This window comes from Oryza sativa, chromosome 12, assembly GCF_034140825.1.
Source record: "Oryza sativa Japonica Group chromosome 12, ASM3414082v1".
NCBI classification, from domain to species: domain Eukaryota; kingdom Viridiplantae; phylum Streptophyta; class Magnoliopsida; order Poales; family Poaceae; genus Oryza; species Oryza sativa.
This window is the reverse complement of record NC_089046.1, coordinates 1,814,369-1,835,684: the sequence shown is the minus strand read 5'-3', so window position 1 is coordinate 1,835,684 and position 21,316 is coordinate 1,814,369. Positions and strand designations below refer to the sequence as shown.

At 45.4% G+C, this 21,316-nt stretch overlaps 4 protein-coding genes and 1 long non-coding RNA gene across 10 annotated transcripts; 4 read left to right on the top strand and 1 right to left on the bottom strand.

Annotated features, from left to right (window-relative positions):
• The first annotated feature begins 17 nt into the window (after positions 1-17).
• On the top strand, positions 18-3,486 carry LOC9266150 (cytochrome c-type biogenesis ccda-like chloroplastic protein 2). Its single transcript, NM_001428218.1, has 11 exons — positions 18-329; positions 432-487; positions 729-856; positions 978-1,063; positions 1,166-1,197; positions 1,355-1,516; positions 1,760-1,832; positions 1,933-2,033; positions 2,308-2,400; positions 2,575-2,621; positions 3,109-3,486. Exons 1-11 carry the CDS (start codon positions 95-97, stop codon positions 3,182-3,184), a joined length of 1,089 nt encoding a protein of 362 aa, NP_001415147.1. The 5' UTR covers positions 18-94; the 3' UTR covers positions 3,185-3,486.
• Positions 3,487-3,666: 180 nt separating this feature from the next.
• LOC4351451 (uncharacterized) lies at positions 3,667-8,476 on the bottom strand. 6 transcript variants are annotated; one of them, XR_010738132.1, is made up of 14 exons: positions 8,186-8,476; positions 7,789-7,886; positions 7,562-7,644; positions 7,344-7,470; positions 6,969-7,032; positions 6,756-6,853; positions 6,590-6,674; positions 6,354-6,477; positions 5,946-6,047; positions 5,428-5,511; positions 5,267-5,331; positions 4,684-4,765; positions 4,140-4,219; positions 3,667-4,042 (listed from the first exon to the last, which is right to left on the bottom strand). XR_010738132.1 is itself a non-coding variant. In NM_001428217.1 (13 exons), exons 1-13 carry the CDS (start codon positions 8,401-8,403, stop codon positions 3,985-3,987), a joined length of 1,284 nt encoding a protein of 427 aa, NP_001415146.1. In that variant the 5' UTR covers positions 8,404-8,468; the 3' UTR covers positions 3,669-3,984. The 6 variants fall into 6 exon arrangements, 2 of the variants coding, with proteins under 2 accessions (XP_066162068.1, NP_001415146.1); XR_010738134.1 differs by having other exon boundaries at positions 5,422-5,480; XR_010738133.1 differs by having other exon boundaries at positions 5,428-5,480.
• Positions 8,477-9,995: 1,519 nt separating this feature from the next.
• Positions 9,996-12,761, top strand: LOC136354690 (uncharacterized). The gene is made up of 3 exons (XR_010738267.1): positions 9,996-10,646; positions 11,309-11,382; positions 12,489-12,761. It is a non-coding gene; the product is annotated as an uncharacterized lncRNA (long non-coding RNA).
• A 1,073-nt stretch (positions 12,762-13,834) lies between these two features.
• LOC4351450 (calcium-binding protein CBP-like) lies at positions 13,835-16,739 on the top strand. Its single transcript, XM_015765178.3, has 5 exons — positions 13,835-14,439; positions 15,452-15,498; positions 15,600-15,775; positions 16,373-16,391; positions 16,483-16,739. Exons 1-5 carry the CDS (start codon positions 13,908-13,910, stop codon positions 16,585-16,587), a joined length of 879 nt encoding a protein of 292 aa, XP_015620664.2. The 5' UTR covers positions 13,835-13,907; the 3' UTR covers positions 16,588-16,739.
• A 3,248-nt stretch (positions 16,740-19,987) lies between these two features.
• Positions 19,988-21,085, top strand: LOC136354754 (NAC domain-containing protein 6-like). Its single transcript, XM_066306410.1, has one exon. The coding sequence runs from the start codon at positions 19,988-19,990 to the stop codon at positions 21,083-21,085; it is 1,098 nt and encodes a 365-aa protein (XP_066162507.1).
• The last annotated feature ends 231 nt before the right edge of the window (positions 21,086-21,316 follow it).

The following is a 21,316-nucleotide window of genomic DNA, read 5'->3' as shown; positions in this document are numbered from 1 at the left end:
GGCCTTCTTCTCCCTTTGACCCAAGCAGAAGCGTCTCTTCTCCCTCTTCTCCGGTATCCTTCGCTCCATCCACTCCTCCGTGCTCTGCGTCGCCATGGCCGCGCGCCCCGTTAGTAGCACCACCTCCACCTGCCGCCCCTGCCGCCCGGCGCAGGCCGCTGCTTCCAAGCCCTCCACCTCCTCGTCCCCTGGTACGGGTGTGCTCGTGGGTGTGCCCCGCGAGCGCGGGAGCTCGGTTTCCAAGGCAGCGATTCGTGGAGCGAGATTGGAGGCCGCGGCGAGGTGCTCTCTCGTCCGCCAGCGCCCCATGCTGCTGGCGACCGTGGCGGGTAGAGTGTTAGCTGTTGACTGCTCCCTTCATGTGTTCTATCGCTGGCAATCTGTTTGATGAAATGTCTCTGACGTTAGTGAGTGGTGTTTCTTGGTCGCAGTGGGGAGTCTGGTTGCTGCTGGCGCTGCAAATGCTACAGAAATTGGTGATTCTCTGGTGAGGGAGCACTATGTGCCTTCGAATTTTCTGTCCCCTTCTTGCTGATCACAAAAGAGTTCGTGATGCCTGTATCAAGTTGTGATTTTAACATGTCAAATTGTACTACTGCGTAGAAACAATAATGAATTGTAGTCAACAGTGTAGTTATCTGTCATAGGAAAGAGAATATCATATATTCCTTTTTATTACATTGTGATGGCATATAGCTAATGCGTGCATAAAATTTTATTATGATCAGTTAGGGTCATCTGGACTTGCTTTGGCTGACCTTAGCATTGGAGATTGGTTTGGAAATTTGCTTTATTCAGCGGGTCAGCAAGCCAACGAGGCTGTTCAGGATCAGCTCTCTGCTCTTAGTTTCACTAGGTAAGCATTTTTTTCCCCTGCGGTCAATTGCCTATGGACAGAATCTGTTTACTTACTTTCTCAGATTATATTTTATGTTTCATGTCCATATTTTTTTCTGACATGTTTCTCTATTCTCCAGCTTGGCTGTAATTTTCGGTGCTGGACTTGTAACTAGTTTGTCTCCTTGTACACTCAGTGTTCTACCATTGACTCTAGGATATATAGGCAAGTATAGCGATTGCCTTTTGAGATGCTTTTTTTTTGTTGCCCAGGATCAGTTACAATTGATGGCACTGATCTGATGACATATTCTTTAAAATCTTTCAGGTGCTTTTGGCTCGGGCAAAGATCGATCTGAGGTATATTCTATTATTTATAAAATAACTTATAGAAATTAAATAGAGCATGTATACCCAAAACCTCGTATGCCATAACATCCATTCACCATGTAGAAGAAAAAAACTTCATCCATGTTATTCTTGATGTAAATTGATATGTTTCCATTCTATCTATTAGGTTGTTGGAAATTCAGTTGCTTTTTCATTAGGACTGGCAACAACCTTAGCCATCCTTGGTGTTGCTGCTTCTTTTGCTGGAAAGGCCTATGGACAGGTAGGACAAGGACTTCCAGTGGCTGCTTCAGGGTTAGCAGTTATCATGGGATTGAACCTTCTTGAGGTAAATTCATGATCCAATGTGAAAACTCATAAAGCGGAGCATGCCAATTAATTTTTCAAGCTAACTTGTTGCCACAATTCAAATCAAGTATCAGTTGATTTGATGGTTTTCCTTTTATAAATAATTGTAAATCCTTTGCCGCGATGGTAATTTATTTCAATGAAATGTGTATCACTCCTGTTATAGTAGATATTAGCTCACTGCCTTAAACTGTTCTCTATGCTGGTTATCTTGTATTTACAGGTAATTGAGCTACAACTTCCCTCATTTTTCAGCGATTATGACCCTCGAGCTGCTGCAGCTAACCTCCCTTCCAGTAATGCTTTGACATAATTTTCTATTTTGTATCAAAGTACCATATGCCTCATTATGTTTATTTCAGTTACGGTAAATGATATCTTGCTGTTTCCCTATAGGTGTACAAGCATACCTTGCCGGACTTACGTTTGCATTAGCAGCATCACCTTGCAGTACACCTGTTCTTGCTACCCTTCTGGGATATGTTGCCACTTCAAGAGTATGCATAACAGGAACATTCATAAGTTACATTAATATTTTATTACTTTTTCTTAAATTTCAAAACAGTAAAACTGTCATAAATTTTACCATAGTGTCTTTAATTACTAAAGTTAGTAAATCACATACCGTACGATATGCAGTAATTTTGATTTCTTTGTTTCTAATATATGTTACACTTGACTTAGCAATCTGTCATAATTGTTGGCAAGAAGTTTATGTTCGCCTAATTTATTAATTTTCTGACATGCTGATTACAATACATTTTCTGTCAGGATCCGATTGTTGGGGGAAGTTTGTTATTGACTTATACAACTGGCTATGTTGCACCTCTTCTCATTGCAGCTTCTTTTGCTGGAGCACTGCAGGTATAAATGCCTTCTGATATACACATCTGGTTAAGTATAGATAAGATAGTTCCATCAAATATGGAACTTTAAATCTCACTTAGACTTGACTAACAGTTTAACAGCACAAATCCTAGAACAACAACACCTGTTCATTTTAAGTTTAGTGCCTGATAAATTATTTGCTTTCTGTAGAGTTTGCTTTCCTTCAGGAGGTATTCTGCATGGATAAACCCAATCAGGTATGTGCCTTAGCTCTTTCTGGATCTTGAGAGGTTCCTGGTTTGTAATTTGATTGCAAAAGACCTGCACGTTGCAATTAATTATCTGTATGAATAGTAATAATTTTTTTACTACCTTTTACAAAGGAAACACTGAAAATCCATATTTGTTAATTGATAGCATTCGCTACAATTTCACTGTCTTGGTTCAAAGAGCTTGAAATCACATTTGTTGGGCATGCTTCTTTCAGAGAATATAGCACATCAAATTTACCTTATCATCCATTTAATATTCTTTTGTAAGATATTGTTCTAAACTTCTTGCCACAATTCTGTCATGTGCTTTGCACAGTTCCAATTCCTCAGAAACATTCGTGTTCTTTCTTTTTTAAAAAAAGGAAGGATCTCTAAAAAAATATAAGCCATTCCTTCTTTAAAAAATCTGCCTTTTATACTTTATTTTTTTTGGATTAACGCCTTGCGCTAACATTTGCCATTTGCTTGGTAGTGGTGCATTTCTACTGGGTGGAGGGGTTTATACCCTACTGGACAGGCTGTTTCCTGCAACATCAATGGTGATGTAGAATGCATATCATAGTCGAACAAGAGCTGCAGTACGAGGATCGCCATTGTTGAACATGCGAATTATGTCAGAGTTGAAATGTAAAGTAGGTAATGATAAAATGCTAACGAACTATCATCAGCTCTTCGTAGCTTACATAGGTATATATGATATCTTAGTCTCAGCAATCTGTATAGAACGAGATAAGTTTTACCCCCCACACCCACCCACAAATGTTATTTAGCTTCCGTTGCTTTTAAAGAATACGTGGAATTTTGTAGACAGAGGCAAGAGCAGAACAGAGAAATATATATATATATATATATATGCCCTTCTACTTCAATTCACAGGCTGCACAAGTCGATGCTAAACACGATGACCAAAATTGCTACGGATAATTCATTTCGGTGGATGCATTAATGCTCTTGGAATGTAACGAATTCTTTAGAGACCTCATAAACTCACCACACATTTCTGCTAAGACAATAACAGGCACTAGGATACTTCATCAAAACTGTAACCCTCGTTTGGTTGTATTGTGCTCCAATTCATTTCATTCATCCACCCCATACTCTTAGAGCATTACAAATTCGTTCTATTATTTACAGCCACATTCAGAACAGTGCGATTAACAAAGAGACAGAGGTGCCTTGTTGAAAATGGATAAGAATTTACTTGTTCATTGCCCTGTCCTATTTGTCGCTCTTGCTCTTACTCATACCCAAGAACTTTGTAGTAAGTGCTAAGATTTCACCGTCAAAATTATAATTAGGAGCTGTAAACTTCAATATAGACATATAGTGAGGGAAACATACTATTCCCCTACACATATATTCCCAGGCCAACTTCCTTTGGATCAGTCTCTATCATCCAGGAAGGCCTGTCAATCAAAATTTACGGTATTGTGTCAGCTAGCATACTCATTATTGATTATTAGCTTACTAATGGGTGTTGAAATTGAGCAGAGAGGACATCACTTGTTCATCACGAAGATCGTTGTTCCTTGAGACGCCCGCTCAAGAAGCACCTTCCTTGATTCAATTGCTACTCCCTCTGGCTGCATTATGAATAAAAGTGGTGATTTTAGAAAATTAAAACAATACTCCCACTGTTATGGGTTAGGATTCATAGGGGGTAAACACCGCCGAGAGGATAGCCGGGCGGCGACGGCTGCTAGGGATGAGAGGGGGACTTAGGTTGGGAGAGACTAATCTTGATTCATTGCTTAATTAGAATGATGATACAAACCATCCTTATATAGATGGAGGGAGGACCCAGTCTAATCCTATCCAACCAACTCTATCCTTATCCCTAGGGCCTCGACCCCTCGGCCCACTACCTATGACACCCACCGTCCCTAAATATAAGGGATTTTGGTTGGATGTGACATATTCTAGTATGTTCAGATTCGTTATACTAAAATAAGTCACATCCAACCAAAATCCCTTATATTTAGGGACAGAGTGAGTATATTGTGTCGACTAGTGTGTTATTTTGTCCTCCCATTAGTGCACCACTAACCTCCTCTGGAAACCATACGCCAGGCTGTGTGCTGCCCTCAAGAACTGCTAAAACAAATGCTGCTGTTGCATAGCCCACCGATCTGAAAATCCAATAAAAATTAATGCTAAGATGCAATGCAGATAGTTGTACCAAATGATTTTGTTTGTTCTTAAAATTTAAAACTGCAAAGTAAATCGGAACTTCTCAAAACAACCATGTAGTAAGATCGCTCCAAGTTTTGAGTATGAATTCCTAGGATTTAGGGTGTTAGCATTACAAAAATGCTGGATCATTCAAATGCTAAGGAATAATCACTCTGGGAAGTAGATACCCTGTTAGCTTTTAAATGAGGACAGATTTACATGGTTTTCTCAGGAATCCCTTTTTGAATAAAAGGAAACTCTTATACATAGGATGTAAGTTTTTGAAACTGGGGTCTCATTTAGAGAGCACTTATGTGAAGCTTCCTGCGATCTAGGGCAAAAAATGTGATAGTTATTTTTTTAAAAAAGTCTTGATATTTGATGACTAATATGGTAAATATCAATTAGGTAATGGACCTTGAGAATGCTCAACTGCTTGTGCAGAAGTGCGTACTTACACAGATAGCTTTCTATGAGAAAATAATCCAATAGTATTCTTTCCATTTGAACAATCTAAGTCTACCTGCATATAAATGAAATAAATTTGATCAAAAGGTAGTGATCAGTAGCTACATATACAACTTTGGACAAAGTTTGAGTATAATTAATTTACTCTTACTCCAGGTATGGCTTGAGGAAATACTAGAAGTAGTATGCTTCTAGGCTGCTAACCTGGACCAAGGAAACAAATCTTGGCCAGTAACTAGTAAAAACAATAGTCTCAGTGTACCAATATTTTGTGGAAATCGATGGCTATTGAGAGTTACATGGTCCATACTTCGCTCCCTTTTTGAAGAAGTGATAAAATCAATCTTATAATTGATCAAATCAAAGTTTAGAAAGTAAATTATTTTAAAAAACTGAAGAAAAATTGGCTGAACAAATATTTTAAAACTGGCATTCAAATACCTATTCTGGCCACAGCTTGAAAGAGTATGCAGTTAACTCTGGAAATAGCTTGGAGCCTTGGAAGAAACTAGTACTTCTAAAACACACAGGCAAAAAATTTCTATACAAAAGTTGCTTTAAAAAATCATATTAATACATTTTTTCAAAAAAAAAAGTAAATAATTAATTTTGCGGGTGCATGAAGTGAGTTCCCAACCTCACCTCCAGAACACAGCTTTAGGTACTTACTCTCATGGAAACACGCTCTCCAGCAATACCATCGATAGCTCGGACAAAAGGATCAACAAATCCAACCAATTTTAGAACCTTATTTCTATCCCTCAAGAATTCCTGAACACGAACAAGTTGCAGTCAGGTGTAATCCGCATTAGCACCAAATCACCAGTTTAATATTATCCCATTTTTAAGATTTCAGCAGAAAACAAGCAAACCATGTTGGTTTAACAGTAATAATAGTATTAGTTGATTTCACCAACTACATAATTAAATAATAAAATAAAATGTAAGCAATTGGTTGCTTAAAAGTTAAAACTTCTATTTTTTTTAGTAGAGTTTACTAGTACTAGAATACTAATAGCACCGGTTGTGTCTGAAAGAAGTAAATTGATAGTGCATAATTTGAGAAGTAAGACATACAACAGGTAAAAAGTTTGCGAAGGCCTGCATTCCCCAATTCCAGAAAAAAGGAGCAGTACCGAAGCGAGCACTAACAGTAGGCACACCTAAAACCTTATAAGCACTCTTCACCTCAGGCAAATTCCTGGATTAGTGGCATAATATAAAATTTATTAGCTTCCATTTTGAATTCTAACCAAAGTGGTTTTTCCTTATTGTGGTAAGATCTCAAAAAGTAATTAATGTTCAGTGCCTACAGTAAGTAAACATCTTTCTTCCTAACCCCTTTGCCAAAATCAATGCTGAGAGCTCCACTGTAGGGCTTCAACTTTATTTCTTCTCCTGAATTTGTAATGAGAACAAAACTTAGATTTTCCTCATAGAGAAATCCTATAAGTGCACTAATAAATTATCGAAAAGTACCTTTGTTATATGCGATTACATCCTCCGCAAGAAGCAGAAAACTAGTTGTTAATATTGTTGGCCCAGCACCACCAGTGCCTGCAGTATAATAAAAGAATCTAGAAAAAGGATTTAGCAACATACTAGCATAGATTCTGATGAATACGACAACGCTTTCCATACTTCATGACTAGTTTGACCTTTAATTTTTACAGGAAATAAATAACTCCTAACCTTAATCTTTCAGGTTCACCAGCATTTTCACTTCTAGCAGCATGAACAAGCTCAGCAGCCATCACTGTTCCAAAAGAAGAAAACAGTGTATTTCTAAGCACTCAAAAAATTAAGATATGAAGCTTACCTAGCTAGATCAAAACATTGTCTTCATAGTTTACTGCTAGATCATGTCTCTAACTCTCTATTATGTACTAATACATGGCATTAATCAAGTTGGTGATTTTACACATATGTAAACTGCCTCAAAGAGCAATGGATACTATCCATGAGTACTGATGGACATTGTGAAAGAGCACATGATGATATCTGGACAGTGTAACTTGAAAAATTTCAAAGTAAACTGATATGTTTGATAGAAATGCGAAGTAAGACCATTGCTCACTCCAGGATAGATGCCGGCAGTTGTAATAGCTGGGATACCGCAATCTTTTGCTTGTTCATGGAAACCCTTTGCTCTCCACGAATAGTCTGTATCATCACAAACATCAATATATGCCGTCTGTAAAAAAAAAAAAAGGTTAAGGATGTCACTGATTTCAACGTGTTATTAAACTTATGCATTTGATGATCAGGCGTTGCACATTTCTAACCTTGGTCGCTATTGCTGCCTGTAGGACAGTGCACTCATTCTCCCTTTGGAAAGGTCCAGCAGCATGAACAACTAAATCCACATCTGGGAAAAAAAAAGAAAAACTAGAATGGTCAAACATCAGAAGAAATTTGTGGATGACTTTTCAAAATATTTGCAACAATTTTTTGAAATCATACGGTGTTTCAACTTAAAAGTACAACATAAGCAGGTAGCTCCATTACTAACCCTGTAGCACTTCCTCCAACATGTTCCTGTCGCGAATATCTACTTGGACAAACTCCGATTCCTCCCCGAGTTTAGATGCCAAAGATTCACCTTTCTCTCTGGCCAAAAAAAAAAAAAAGATACTCGACAAATGGTCATACTACTATAATCGTCTCATTGTACAGATGGAACTGCACAAGATTGCAGGCATCCAGCCAAGATGCTATTGACAGAAGAAAGAAACTGTTCCCACTATTGAAGTGAACTACGAAATGGCTAGATGAGGTTTGCATTCGTTCAAACGTAAGAAATTGCAACACAAGTGAAGCAAATTCATTCTGCAGATGAAAACAGGCGAGGAAAGTATGTAACAGACTAGTGCGGTGCGGAGGAGGCATAGCATATAGGGGGCACCAACCGGTTCCTGCCGGCGATGAGGATGTTGAGGTCGGGGCGGAGCTTGGAGAGCGCGGTGGCGGTGGACCCGCCGACGCGGCCGGTGCCGCCGAGCACGAGCACGCGCGCGCTGGAGGAGGAGGGACTCCTCTGCGCCTGCGCGTCCGTGGAGGGAGCGGCGGATGAGGAGGCGACGGCGGCAGGTGGCAGCGGCATGCATGCCCTCACCACGGTGGCCATTCGCTCTTTGGCTCGCTCCGCTCCGGGCCTCCGGCGAAGATAGCCGAGTGGTGTTAGAGTGCTCTGTGCTCTCAGGGATGGCTGGCGCAAGGCGGTGCTTGTTTGGTTGGGTACGTGGAAGCCGGTGGGCCGTTGGTTCGGTCGCCTATCGGATTATCCATCCATCTAACTGCTGTTTCCTCCCTCCCTGTAGATCGCTTAAGATGGGCTGACTTAACTCTGGGCCAATTTGGATTGTTACCCTACTAAAATTTGCCCTACCAAAATTTTAGTAGGGTTGCAAACTAAACATTTCTACTAAAACTCTACCTATGCCATAAATTTGGCTTTGCCTATGAACTTATCTCTTATGGGCAAATTTTGGCTTCAATCCAAATAAACATTTTCAACTCTACCCTACCAAAATTTTCGTAGTACCAAAACTTGTCCAAGATTTGGCACTACCAAAATTTTGGTAGGGCATCAATCCAAACATACCCAGAAATCTTGGGCCTCAGTATGAACTATCCGGAGGTGAGATGACACAACGTACCCAATGACAAAGCGGGATTTCAGGTTGGGTGTGTAAGACCTAACCAGTGTCAATAGGAAAGGAGATAAAATATTCACGGTCGATAATAATCAATGTGTAAACTAGTCCTCTTCAAAAGAACTAAATTTTAGCTTTTTAATAATATCATTGGCAGTTTAAAACTAGTCCTTATTGCTAAATCCTCTCAAGGTAAACTACCAATAATATCACAAATAACCATCTTCTATTTTATTTTGAAAAGATGGAAAATCACAAACTGAGTACTCAGTCTAACTACAATCTCTAGATTAGGGATAGGAAATGAACTAAAGGTCAAGTATTTAGGTATTGCCATATTGCAAGACCGATGGCTCCGCCACTGAACATATCAAGGCCATATGTATATAGGGACCGTGGCCAGAGGAGAAATTTGAGGGTATGCCACCTCATTCGCATGCCTTTGAATTTTCGCCACCTAATCTGTGTGCCCTTGCAAAAGTGCCACTGGAGGTGCTAATCTTTTGATTTCGTGCCATTTTCGTCGAAGGAGGGTAGGAGGCGGTGGTCCTTGGTGGCGGCGGGCGGTATCTGTAATGCCCCGATTTTTGTTCGGGGTTAAAAATCATTAAATAATACATTTTCTAGAAATTAAATAAAAGTTAAAGCAATTTAATTAAGTGAATTATAGGGGAAATTAAAATTTTCCTTTAAAAATCATTGGCCGGAAATATTTTATAATATTCTCTGTGCCCTAATATACTCTCCAGATTTTCCCGCGAATTTTCGGAGCTCAAGAAGTAATTTTAAAGTCACAAACATCATTTATCCAATTATATAAAAAGAAAACAAATAATTTCCCCTTCCTCCCTTTCGGGCTCGGCCCAAGTCCTCCCCCTCTTCCTTCCCGGCCTGGCCGCCCTCCCCTTCCCTCTCTCTCTCGGCCCGCTCGGCCCCCTTTCCTTCTCAAGTCCACATTGCCTCCCCCAGCCGGCCTCGCCTTTCCCTCTCCGACAGGTGGGACCGGTGGGCCCCACCTGTCATCCCCAACCTCCCTCCATCCGGCCGGCTGCAACCGCCATGGCCGCCGGTTTCACCCCACGACGCCGCGCTTCCCGCGCTCCACCTCACCTCGCGAACGCGTGGACTCGATCCCCACCTCCTCCTCCCCTATTTCCCCCACTCCGCCCCGCAAAATCAGCGCCGAACCGCCGCCAACCTCCCCACGTCGGCGCCCCACATTGCCGGCCGATCCCACCTCTCCTGGCCACGATCTCCATCCCCGAGCCCTATATAAAGCACCCTCGTGCTCTCCTCTTCCGTTTCCCCCTCCTCCCCGAGCTCCTCGCACCCTCTCCCGTGCTCCCCGCGCGAGCCCGCGCTCCGCCGCTCGTCGCCGTGCCTCCAGCCGCCGCTTCCCGCTGTCGCCGCACTGCGCCGCCGCCACCACTAGCTTCGTCACGCCGCGCTGCACCCCGACATCCATTCGTCCTCCCTGAAGCCTCGCCGTAGCGCTGCTTCCACCGCCGACCCGAGCCACTTCCGCCTCCCGCCGGCGAGCGTCGTCTTGCCCGGCCATGCCGCCGCTACCCACAGCGCCGCCACGCCCTACCGCACCCCGTCTACCACTCCTCTTCCCCAATCCATCGCCGGAGCGCCGTCCCACCGTCATCCCAAGGCGCCCGCCGTCACCTTGCTCGCCGCCAACCGCCTCCTTCCGCCATTTGGCCTCTCGGTGAGCACTCCCCTCCCTCTCCCTCTTCCTCCCTTTCGCCGACCGCTTCCCGGGCCTGCTCGTGACGCGCCGCCGCCGCCGGTGGCCGTCCGGCCGGTTCATCGCCGCTGCGCTCCGCGCCAGCGTCGCTACCGGCAATGCTGGGCAGCCGGCTGCCGCCTCCCCTTGCCGCACCGCGCCACCGCTCCCTCTCGTGCGCCACCGCCTCTCAGCTGTCCAGCCTTGTGCCGCCGCCGCCTTGTCGGGTTGGCCGGCGAGCCAGCCCCCTCCCTTTTTGCCGATCTGGGCCGCCGCCCGTGGACCCGTGGTGGTCCTGGTCCACGGTGCCGCCCCGGCCGCGGTGGACCGTGACCACTGTGCGCCAACCCCTTGTGTGTCGCTGACTCGTGGGACCCGCCTGTCGGCGCCGGCCCCTTTGATGACGTCAGCAGCAGGCCTTTCCTCTGGGAAATAATTAATAATTGCGCAATAATTCGGATATAGTTATAGAAATTCATTTAATGACTCAACAACTTCTAAAATTCATATATAATTCATTCGAACTCCAAATTGGGCCATTCAACTTGCAAAATTCATCTAAAATTGAGCTCTACATGTTTGTTTACTTTTCATGTACTGTTTTCTTGGTTTTTATTAGTGTTTTTCCTCGTTTTGCTTGCCAGCGTGTAGAATCCGTCGTTTCGGAAGATCGCGGTCGCGAGGAAAAGAGTTCGAAAGATTGTTTTGAAGAAGCAAGGCAAGTCACACATTCCTCTTGAGCATGTTGATCCCAATTTATAAATGTTTTACCGTTTACAAATAAACATGCATGTCTTGCTAATTACATGGGATCCGGGTATTACCTATCTGCTCACTTGTGCCATGTTTACTTGATATCTGTCCTTTGTCGACCTTGAGTGATAAACCGACTAGCTGGTATTACTTATGTTGACCTAGCTAGAACTATATGCTTAGCCATGCTTAATTACCACTAGCTCAGTTGATGGGATAATTATAGTATTAGACCTTTTAGTATCATGACGAGCTGCGTGCTCAAGACATCTGGCCATGTTTCATGGTCGTAATTATCCAACTAAAATGCGACTGAATGGTGGGCTGTGGGTGCATGGTTTTGCGAGTCGCACCCATGGCAATTAAGGACTGGTTCACGGGAAACCCTGGAAGACTTACAGTGCTTACCACAAGCGGGAGTGGGTAACTGCTTGATCTGAAGTATAGCTCGACCCTTTCCTAGGCACCAGTGGCAAGGGTGGGCGTGATGGAGTTGGGTCGGCCGGGGTGTCCGGTTGTCCAGCTGTCGGATTCACCGCGGCGCACGAGGGGACTGCCCGCTGCCTTGCGAGGAGTGTGGGTGAAACCTTAACGTGGTGTGGATGGTTAGGGGAGAGTTATATGAATGGTCTTGTCACAATCACTCGACGTGGTGACGTGTTCATCATGGGCACATAATGACACGGTGACATGCCGGTGGATTGTGTCTTGTGGGTACAGTTGTGCACCTCTGGCCAGAGTAAAACTATTCGAATAGCCGTGCCCGCGGTTATGGGCGATCGACCAGATTTACCGTGATTAGTCTCACACTTAATAAATCGACTCAATGCACTGTAGTTCAGGTGGGTTGGTTGGGCTTGTTCAACGTGGTGTAGCGTTGATCAATGGAGATTTAATATTACCTTAATTACTCAATAGTTTTACTGTTTTGCTCAATAAAATGCTTTACAACTGCCTTTATGCAAATAGCCACAAACCGTCCTTATGTTCTCCTTGCACGTCTGCATCATTGGTGTGGCTTGCTGAGTATGGTGGTTGTACTCAGCCTTGCTATTGTTTCCCCATTTTCAGAAGTGTACTACTTCTGAGCTGAAGATGGAGTTAGAGGACCAAGGCTCAGACCCCAGTTGAGTTTTGCCTGTGGAGTGGAGCTGAAGCCTCGCTAGGATCGCCTTTTTTCCGCTACTGCTGCTTTTGTTTCGGTGCGAGGACTAAGTGCCTCTTCTGTAAGTATTTACGCTTTATTTACGTTTGGATCTGTATATTAATTTGTCGTTTTGTGTACCCTGGCTGATGCCTGGACAGAGATTTAATACACAAAATAGTCTAGAAATTTAGGCTAAATTTCTGGGCGTGACAGTATCCCTCACAGCAACATCAACGATAACGCGACAGTCAGCTACCGAGTGAAGCGAAGGCGGCAACGCCTCATTGTGCGAAGCTTGGTGAAGCGAAGGAAGACGAGGTGGAGGAGGTCCCTAGGTAGCGGCTGTGGAATCTGGCAACGGGGAAGAAGCCGGTGGAGGACACTGACGATAGCAATGGTCCTAGGTCCGTGCGTGCGTGCTGGAGACCCACGCGAAGCCCGAAGAAGGGGAGGGAGGGGGGGCTAGGGGCAAGGGCGAGCTCGGTGTGCCAGCGGCAAAGCTAGGCCTACCCTTTGATGAAGGTCGTTGGCCACCTCCTTTGCATAGATGCCGAGTGAGCTTGAGCTTGAACAAGCTCGCCGATCACCTCAACCTCTCTTACAGGCTTGCCCCCCCTCCCCCTCCCTCCCAGGTCCCAAGCTCCGCACATTGCCGTTGTTGTCGCCGCCGCCTCTTGCCCTCCTCCGGTGAAAGTAGTACGAAATCAAAATATTCACATTTCAAAAGCACGTGGATTGGGTGACGAAAATTTAGAGGCAGACAAATCAAGTGGCATGTCCTCGAATTTCTTTGGGCCGACGGTCTAACTGAGGGATGGACCACTTCCAAGCATGAAGCATGCGTTCATTGGATCATCCCGTATTCCCGTGTGCCAGTCGACCAAACGCGTCCCCGATGCTTCGTGCTTATCCTTTGGTTGAAGAACGAACAATGAAACATGCAGCGCAACGGTAAGCCACACACTCAATTCGCCGGCGGCCGCGCGGCCGTGCCGTCGCTGCCCACGCGCATTACGCCCTTTCTTCTACCACCTTCGACCCAACGGTACGTGACATATGTCCCGGTGTCCTCAAATACAAGGTATCGATCGACGTTTCACAACTCACGCGTACACCGTGTGTCCTCACCTCTTCAAGCCTGCAACTACCGCATCTACTTCCCACGTCATCATCCTCTTCAATATATGAACCCGTACCGTACTCCACTGCTTTCTTCCATTTTGAATTTCGAAACACACAAAATATCAGAGGACGCAGACAGCTTGACTTTGACAATCCCCAAATTTCCCCAAGCTGCAGCTGCGCATCGCAACCTCCGCTCTCTCCTAAACCCCCTCTCTCCAATGGCCGGCTACCCGCCAAATCCCGGCTCCGGCTACCCCTACGGCGGCGCCGGCGGCTACGGCGCCCCGCCACCGCCGTACGGCTCCTCCCCCGCCCCCTCCGCCCCGCCGTACGGCGCGAAGCCTCCCAAGGAAGGTAAGACCTCCTCCTCTTCCGCCCCTTACTACGGCGGCGGAGGCGGCTACGGTGCCCCGCCATCCACCCAGCCCTACGGCAGCGGAGGCGGCTACGGCGCCCCGCCCTCCAGCCAGCCGTACGGCGCGCCGTACGGGGCCCCGCCGCCCTCGTCGGCGCCCTACGGGGCGCCCGGCGGGTACGGCAGCCCGTTCGCGTCGCTGGTGCCGTCGGCGTTCCCGCCCGGGACGGATCCCAACGTGGTGGCGTGCTTCCAGGCGGCGGACCGCGACGGCAGCGGGATGATCGACGACAAGGAGCTGCAGTCCGCGCTGTCCGGGTACAGCCAGAGCTTCAGCCTCCGCACCGTCCACCTCCTCATGTACCTCTTCACCAACACCAACGTCCGCAAGATTGGTAAGTTCATCGTTTCATCCTCTCACCCGCGAATTGAATAGTTCTGGCCTTGGGGATGGTGTGCGTTAGTCTGATCGCTCCATGGTTGCTATCGTGCGCGTTGTCCTGGTCAGCGGCATACGTAATGGTGGTTGTGCTTTGGGCGATGTGTAGTCAAACGAGTGGCACGCGATTGGCACGTGGCTCTCCGCGGGATTATCAAGCTTCCCACGGTATTTGCGATGCCAGTATGCGACTTTTGGCTTCCGATGCGGAGATGGAGTCTTCCAGCCAGGGCTGTAGTCAGTGTTTGCATCATACGGCCAGGACTTGTCGTTTGGGAGGAAGACGGGGGAACGTGGTGGGGGCAACGATATAGTGGCAACTTGTTAAAAGCTGGAGTTTACTTTTAGGTGTTGGGATGCGGGTTCTTTTAATTAAGTTTCTTAAATTGCATCAATTTCTTTGTGGGATAGGATTCAATAGAATTGTGGAAAATCCTAGCTCATTTTGTTGTGGTCTACTTTGGTACAGCATAGACACATATACTGGTTTATTTGCACAATGAACTTGTAAGTTCTCCCGGCTTGTGATGTAGAAAGAATTTTGGGTTTACTCCAGTAAAAGGGCATGCTACTTTGGCAGTTTATACATGTTACCTTGTATACTAACTTTTGTTTGTCAGTTCTATTTACAATTTCAAATTACTGCTAAACTGAAAACTAGATATTTGCAACTTTAATCAATGCCATTTGTCCTATTCTTTTGGCATCTGTTTTCTGTGTAGAGAACTAGAGATTGAATCATGAGCTTTGAATTGCTTGAGCAGTGTATACTCTGAAACCAGTGCTATGTTTCAGGCTATCAGCTAGTGAGCTTGTATATGGAATTTTGGACTTTTAGTTCTAACCTGTGAAATGCACCTGATTTAACAAATACTGGATTGCTAGATACTGTACTTTGAACTTAAGCATTTCTTATATTATTCGTTTTTATGTAAACCACATTGAATATGTGTCTTTGATCCTTTCAGGTCCCAAGGAATTTACCTCTGTGTTTTACAGTCTTCAGAATTGGAGGGTGAGATGCTACAGCTTCAGCTTTCCTTTTCTTCTGTGCGGTGGAACTAATGAAGTTACTGTTGAAACTGAATACGTGCATTTTCTGCTTGTACTGTGCAGTCCATTTTCGAGAGGTTTGATCGTGACCGAAGTGGTAAAATTGATGCAACAGAATTGCGTGATGCTCTTCTCAGTCTGGGATATTCAGTTTCTCCAACTGTGCTAGACTTGCTTGTGTCAAAGTTTGACAAGACTGGGGGCAAGAACAAAGCCATTGAATATGATAACTTCATTGAGTAAGATGACTCCAATTATGTTTTGCAGATTGCTTTCTTAGTAATTGTTCAAGCTATTAGCTTATCCAATCATCCAATCATTATCTAAAAAAAATCCAAAACTTGGTTAGCATATGTTTATATGGTCAGCTAATAATAGGATTGGTTCAAATTCGTTTCAGCCTTATTTTTAACATTTTCTGTTTGGACATTTGTTGACACAAAAGTAGTCTTTGGGATCAAATGTCTGGTTAAAGATGATATTTCCTATCAAATATAATTGTTAAATTGTTTCTTGCACATTTTGAGGCAATAACTAAAAAGATAATGTATGCATCAACTAGTCTTTCTACTTCTGTTTTCTGATGCAAAACTTTGAATTGATCTAGTTGTTTTTTCATCGTTCTATTTTTCAGCCTTGGATTTTAAACCACTTAAGTGTAGAAATATAAAAGTCTTTTGTTGCTTTGGTCACGTGTCATGGCTTATTATAAGCCACAGCCAAGCAAGTCCTAACCTCAAAGTTAAATATTGGATATAGTTTAAAATCTTGATATCTTCTATCATTCCAATTCGGCCTATATAACAGTCCTAACACTATTTTGTTTGCCTTTGCAGATGCTGCCTCACAGTTAAGGTAATACACTAATGCCTTCACAGGCGCTGTTAAGTCCTAGCACAATGTTCTGTTTTCACTCTTTTAACATTCATTTGTAACAATTTTACAGGGTCTGACTGAGAAGTTCAAGGAAAAAGACACAGCCTTCTCGGGCTCTGCGACTTTTACTTACGAGGCTTTCATGCTGACTGTACTCCCTTTTCTCATTGCATAAAATGGCAGTGTGCTGCACAGTCGACCTTTCAGGAGACCATGCCCATTGTGTTGAAACGGTTCTGTAACGTGTGTTCATCGACTTGTTTTTAACTGAGTTTATTGTTTGGATTTGAAATGATACAAGTGCTTCCCTGATCGGGCATGTTACAAGTTACAACGCTCATGTATGTGAGGATATATAGCTCCGAAAATGATGTCATGACTCTTCCGATAGACATCACATATCGATCAGCCGACAAATTCAATGCATTTGTGAAATGACTCAGAGAGAGGACGAAGCCGAGTGAAATGAAAGTTTCGAAGTGCTTTGATATCGCTTGAATTATCAGTTGTAGCTGATGTGTAGTCTTTCAGTCCGGGTGATTTTGGGGTTAACTTTAATTGCAGTGCAGAATTCCATCGCAACAGGGCAACGGAAACAAAAATGAGTAGCGTCTTCCAGGTCTTGGTTGCATATCTCACATATTGGAGAGTTGGCAAATGTTCTTTTTGAATAGATTTTGCGTTGTTGGTAGCCTTTCCTTTGTGGATTTGGATCTGATGGACTGTTTGATGTAAATCCAAGGGTCCAAATTATATGTAGTACTATTCACACGCGGAGAAAACTATAGAGGTACTGTAACAATAATAGAATTGTAGACTGTAGTATCAGATCTCAACTATTTGCTGAAAAAAAATGGATGGTTGAAATTACTTGCAGCAAAGTTAGGACTGCACTTGATTTCAATTCATCTTTTCCGAGTAGCCACGCAAAGAATTGGTACTCTCTTGGGAAGAAGTTCCGACAAATAAAGTGCTAGTTAGGACATGTCTATCTTGAGCTCATTTTTACCCGGCATATGTTGGTTTGGGGCATAGTGTAAAAAACCGGACCGGAGAGGACCGAACAACCTCTCGGTTCGCCGGTCCGATGGTCCGACCGGAAAACCGCCGGTTGAACCACGGTTCAATAGATATATAAAAGTTGTATATTTCCTGTATAACAAAGTGGCGAATGACCGGATGGCTAGAGCCAAGTGCTCTCATCGCACAGACCCACGTTCGAATCCCATGCCGCGCCAGCCTTTTCTGCGAATTTTGAGGAAAAAAACAGGCGTGTGGCCAGACCGGGCCGGTTTAACATCCGGTTTAGTGCAAAACCGGCCGGTTCAGCCGGTTCAATCCGGGTCGAATGCATGTCCGGTCTTTGAACGCGCAACCGAACCGTGTGGAGACCTCTGGTTCTGGTTTTTTCCGGTTGAACCGTTGACCCGGTCCGGTTTTTTCTACTAGGGTTTTGGGGTGGGGCGCGTTAATGTGCCATAAACTGCAAAAACTGTATTTTTTGTCCAATAGATGTCTGAAGATGTGGCCAAATAAACTGCCAATATATGAATATATTAATGTTAAGCTCATTTTTACCCGGTAGATATATGAAGATGTGGTCAAATAACTGCATTTTCTAAATTTGTAAAAAAAAAAAGGTGGTGGTGTGCTGGAGCAGTCACTCGGTCTAGGAGTGAAGGCGACCTCCGGGGTAGCTCCGTATAGATTTCCCTAAATAGAATTCCTCCAAATTTGCTTTGACTCTGGTTTTGAATCCGGCCCATGGCCTTATCAAATTTGGTCGTTAACACCCACACACCACCTTGCCCCCGAAAACTTGGGTTACGACGCTAGCACTACCTGGCCTAGCGAGAATCCATGGATGCAGCAGTGTATTTGTGCCCGCCATTCTCCATGTCACTAAACAGTGCAGTACTAAACGAAATGGAACGAAGAACACAGCTTAGGGTGTGTTTGGTTGAGCTGTGGCTTTTGGAAAAGCTACTGTGGGCTGTGGAAAAGCAGCTGTGGGAAATCAGTTGTGGGAAAAGTAGAAACCCGTTTGGTTAGAGCAGTTGCAAAACTGTAGGTTGTAGAAGAAATACCTGTAATGCCCCTAAAGGCCTATGAGACTGTTTATATGCTAATTACTCGTAAAAACCTAATCCGTTCAATATTTCGTATTTAAAAGGCTAATTGGAAAGAAAAAAATTTATAACTTTTTCATCCATCAAAGTTTTTCATCAAAATATATTAGTTTTTCATATATCAAAGTGATATGGTCCACATAAACAGAGCAAAAGATAAATGGTTCATACAATGATGCCATATCTCAAAATAACTATCCTCCTCATGCACTACTCAATGCATCAGCTATCCTAGTACAAATAGTATTCATGGTATCATCATTCTCTGCATCTTCACTCTCATCGTCCGTCGTCGGAGCACCTGTCAAGCCATCGTCGGGCGGGCTGCGGACGCCGTCGTCGGAGCCGGGGCGGCGTCGGGCGGCAAGGGCGGTCAATTAGAATTTAAAATGAAATGCGATGATGAGAATAATAGTATATGTACATTAACTGAATATAATGTTGTACACTGAAGATGTGCAAAATTCTTGTCCTGATAAACAAGATCATGTAATTGATTATTGTCTTGCTGAATGCAGATGAGTGTATCATTCTGTTGAATCATCTGCATCTGCATATCTAATTAAGCAGAAACTGTCTATTACCAGTGTACTGATACTAGTATGGTCAGTGAGGTCCCCATTTCTAATCTGTCAACCATTATGTACAGAACTTTTTTACAAGATTGCTTCTTTTGAAGGACACAACTACAGAATTATATTCCATTTTGCATTACTAGTAGATCATGAATAAATACATAATTACCCCACTTTTACATTTAAGAAGACAAACCAACTCCATTTGGGGAATGTGTTGGGTGCCCATTGGCTGACAGTATGGAAATTTTTCTGATGGGGACAACCAACCAAACCCCAAACCTTGCAAGAAAAAAAGATTATGATGCTAACAACTGACAGCAACCAAGGTGTCACCCTAAAGCATTAGCTGGGTTTTTGCTGCTGTGTTCAAGGTCCTAATCTGATTACTTTTCTGCAACCAACGAACACAACAAACATGTACCTGGATGAGTGGTGCCGGCGTCGGGCTCCGGGCTGGGAGGAGCAAGTCGGCGCCGGTCGGGGAGGAGCAGAGCGGCGCCGGTGTCGGGCGGGGAGGAGCACGCTCGGCGCCGGCCGGGGACAAGCAGAGCGGCGCCGGCGTCGGACGGGGAGGAGAAGGGGCGGCGTCGGGCGGGGAGGAGAAGGGGCGGCGCCGGCGCCGAGCGGGGAGGGCGGCGGCCGGCGCACAAACCCTAGATGCCGCTCCACCCCTAGCGAACGCGAGAGGAGACGGGAAAGGGTTCTTGCCTTCTCGGACTCGAGATTCTTCACCGATTCGAACTCGAACCAACGAGATCATGCCAAATAAATTCAACACCAACCTGTGCTTTCCTTTCACAGCGACACGGATCGATCGAGCGCGCGCGCGAAAACCTAGTTTTGAAACGCACGACGAGGATCACCATCAATGGCGGAAGAAGATGACAAGAAGCAGAAGGGCCCCGACGTGACGGTGCCCTCGGGATACTTCTTCGTGCCGAAGCCGGAGCAGCTCATCCGCGACTACCTCAACCACTGGATCACCGGCCGGCCGATCGAGGAGCTCCGGGACATCGTCCGGGAAGCCGACGTCTACGGCTCCGACCCGGCGACGCTGACGGAGGCGCATAGGGCGTACGGCCACGACGGCAAGTCGTGGTACTTCCTCACCGTCGCCAAGTGGAAGGGCGGCAGGGGCGGCGCCGGCACCGCCGGCCGGCTCAACCGCTGCGTCGAGGGCGGCGGCACGTGGCACAACTCGCAGCGCCGCCGCGTCATCGAGGGCTACGGCGACCGCCAGGCTTTCGAGTACCGCGCCCCCGGGAACAAGAAGACGAACTGGCTCATGGAGGAGATCGCCAGCAACCTGCCGGCGGCGATCACCGACGAGGGCATCATGGTCATCTGCAAGGTCTACCTCTCGCCGAGGGCCAAGGAGGCGACGGCCGACGAGGAGGAACGCCAAGAAACCAACGTGGTTCCCGGGCCCAAGAGGCTCCGAGAGGCGGAAGCCACCGGCTACGACGCGCCGGCGCCGGAGACGCCACAGCCCGACGTCGGATGCTCGTACTCCGGCGGCGGCGAGACGTCTCAAGCGACCGCCTCGATGGACTACTGCTGCTCGACGACGACACACACGGCGGACGACACGGCCAATGCCGCCGCCTACTACTACGGCGACGTTGATGCCATCAAGCCAGATGCTTACGACGGCGGCGACTACGGCATCGGCATCAACGCAGACGGGGAGCTGGTTCTCTGCGGCAACGGCCACGGTGGCATCGGGACGCAGGGACAGATGCCATTGGCAATGCAGAACACCAACGGGGAGATGACCTTGTTCTCACCGATGAACGGCTATGGTGTTGGCTTCAATGAGGAGGTGAGACAAGAACCACAAGTAGGAGGTGAGGTGGAGATGAATGATTTCTTCAACGATTTGTTCGTCGACTTCGACGGCGCCGGTGATCCCAATCCCAATCCCAACGAGGGTGGAGACAGCCACGGCCACATACTATGTGAATGAATTGAATCGCTGGGGTAGAGTAGTCGATGATTATTCATTTATTTATTTTTTCTTTGAGACGATGGAAGAACTGAACATATATCTGATGATTCTTTGTCAATGTAGTTACTGATTTGTAGACAGATCTTAGGAGATTGTTCTGTTCTGTTCATGAATGATACTTCTAGTTCTTTATTTACTCTGTTTTATGAATTTAACTCCTGTTCAGGACCTTAAGGGTGCTAATATATA

What these genes read in the sequence shown, in the direction of transcription:
- LOC9266150 (NM_001428218.1), top strand. Translation starts at nt 95, where the DNA reads ATGGCCGCGCGCCCCGTTAGTAGCACCACCTCCACCTGCCGCCCCTGC. An exon ending in ATTGACTCTAGGATATATAG is followed by an intron (nt 1,064 to 1,165) that starts GCAAGTATAGCG and finishes AAAATCTTTCAG; the next exon opens with GTGCTTTTGGCTCGGGCAAA. An exon ending in GATATGTTGCCACTTCAAGA is followed by an intron (nt 2,034 to 2,307) that starts GTATGCATAACA and finishes ATTTTCTGTCAG; the next exon opens with GATCCGATTGTTGGGGGAAG.
- LOC4351451 (NM_001428217.1), bottom strand. Translation starts at nt 8,403, where the DNA reads ATGGCCACCGTGGTGAGGGCATGCATGCCGCTGCCACCTGCCGCCGTC. An exon ending in CTCATCGCCGGCAGGAACCG is followed by an intron (nt 7,887 to 8,185) that starts GTTGGTGCCCCC and finishes TTTTTTGGCCAG; the next exon opens with AGAGAAAGGTGAATCTTTGG. An exon ending in GGTGAACCTGAAAGATTAAG is followed by an intron (nt 6,854 to 6,968) that starts GTTAGGAGTTAT and finishes TCCTTTTTCTAG; the next exon opens with ATTCTTTTATTATACTGCAG.
- LOC136354754 (XM_066306410.1), top strand. Translation starts at nt 19,988, where the DNA reads ATGGCGGAAGAAGATGACAAGAAGCAGAAGGGCCCCGACGTGACGGTG.
- LOC4351450 (XM_015765178.3), top strand. Translation starts at nt 13,908, where the DNA reads ATGGCCGGCTACCCGCCAAATCCCGGCTCCGGCTACCCCTACGGCGGC. An exon ending in CACCAACGTCCGCAAGATTG is followed by an intron (nt 14,440 to 15,451) that starts GTAAGTTCATCG and finishes TGATCCTTTCAG; the next exon opens with GTCCCAAGGAATTTACCTCT. An exon ending in ACAGTCTTCAGAATTGGAGG is followed by an intron (nt 15,499 to 15,599) that starts GTGAGATGCTAC and finishes TGTACTGTGCAG; the next exon opens with TCCATTTTCGAGAGGTTTGA.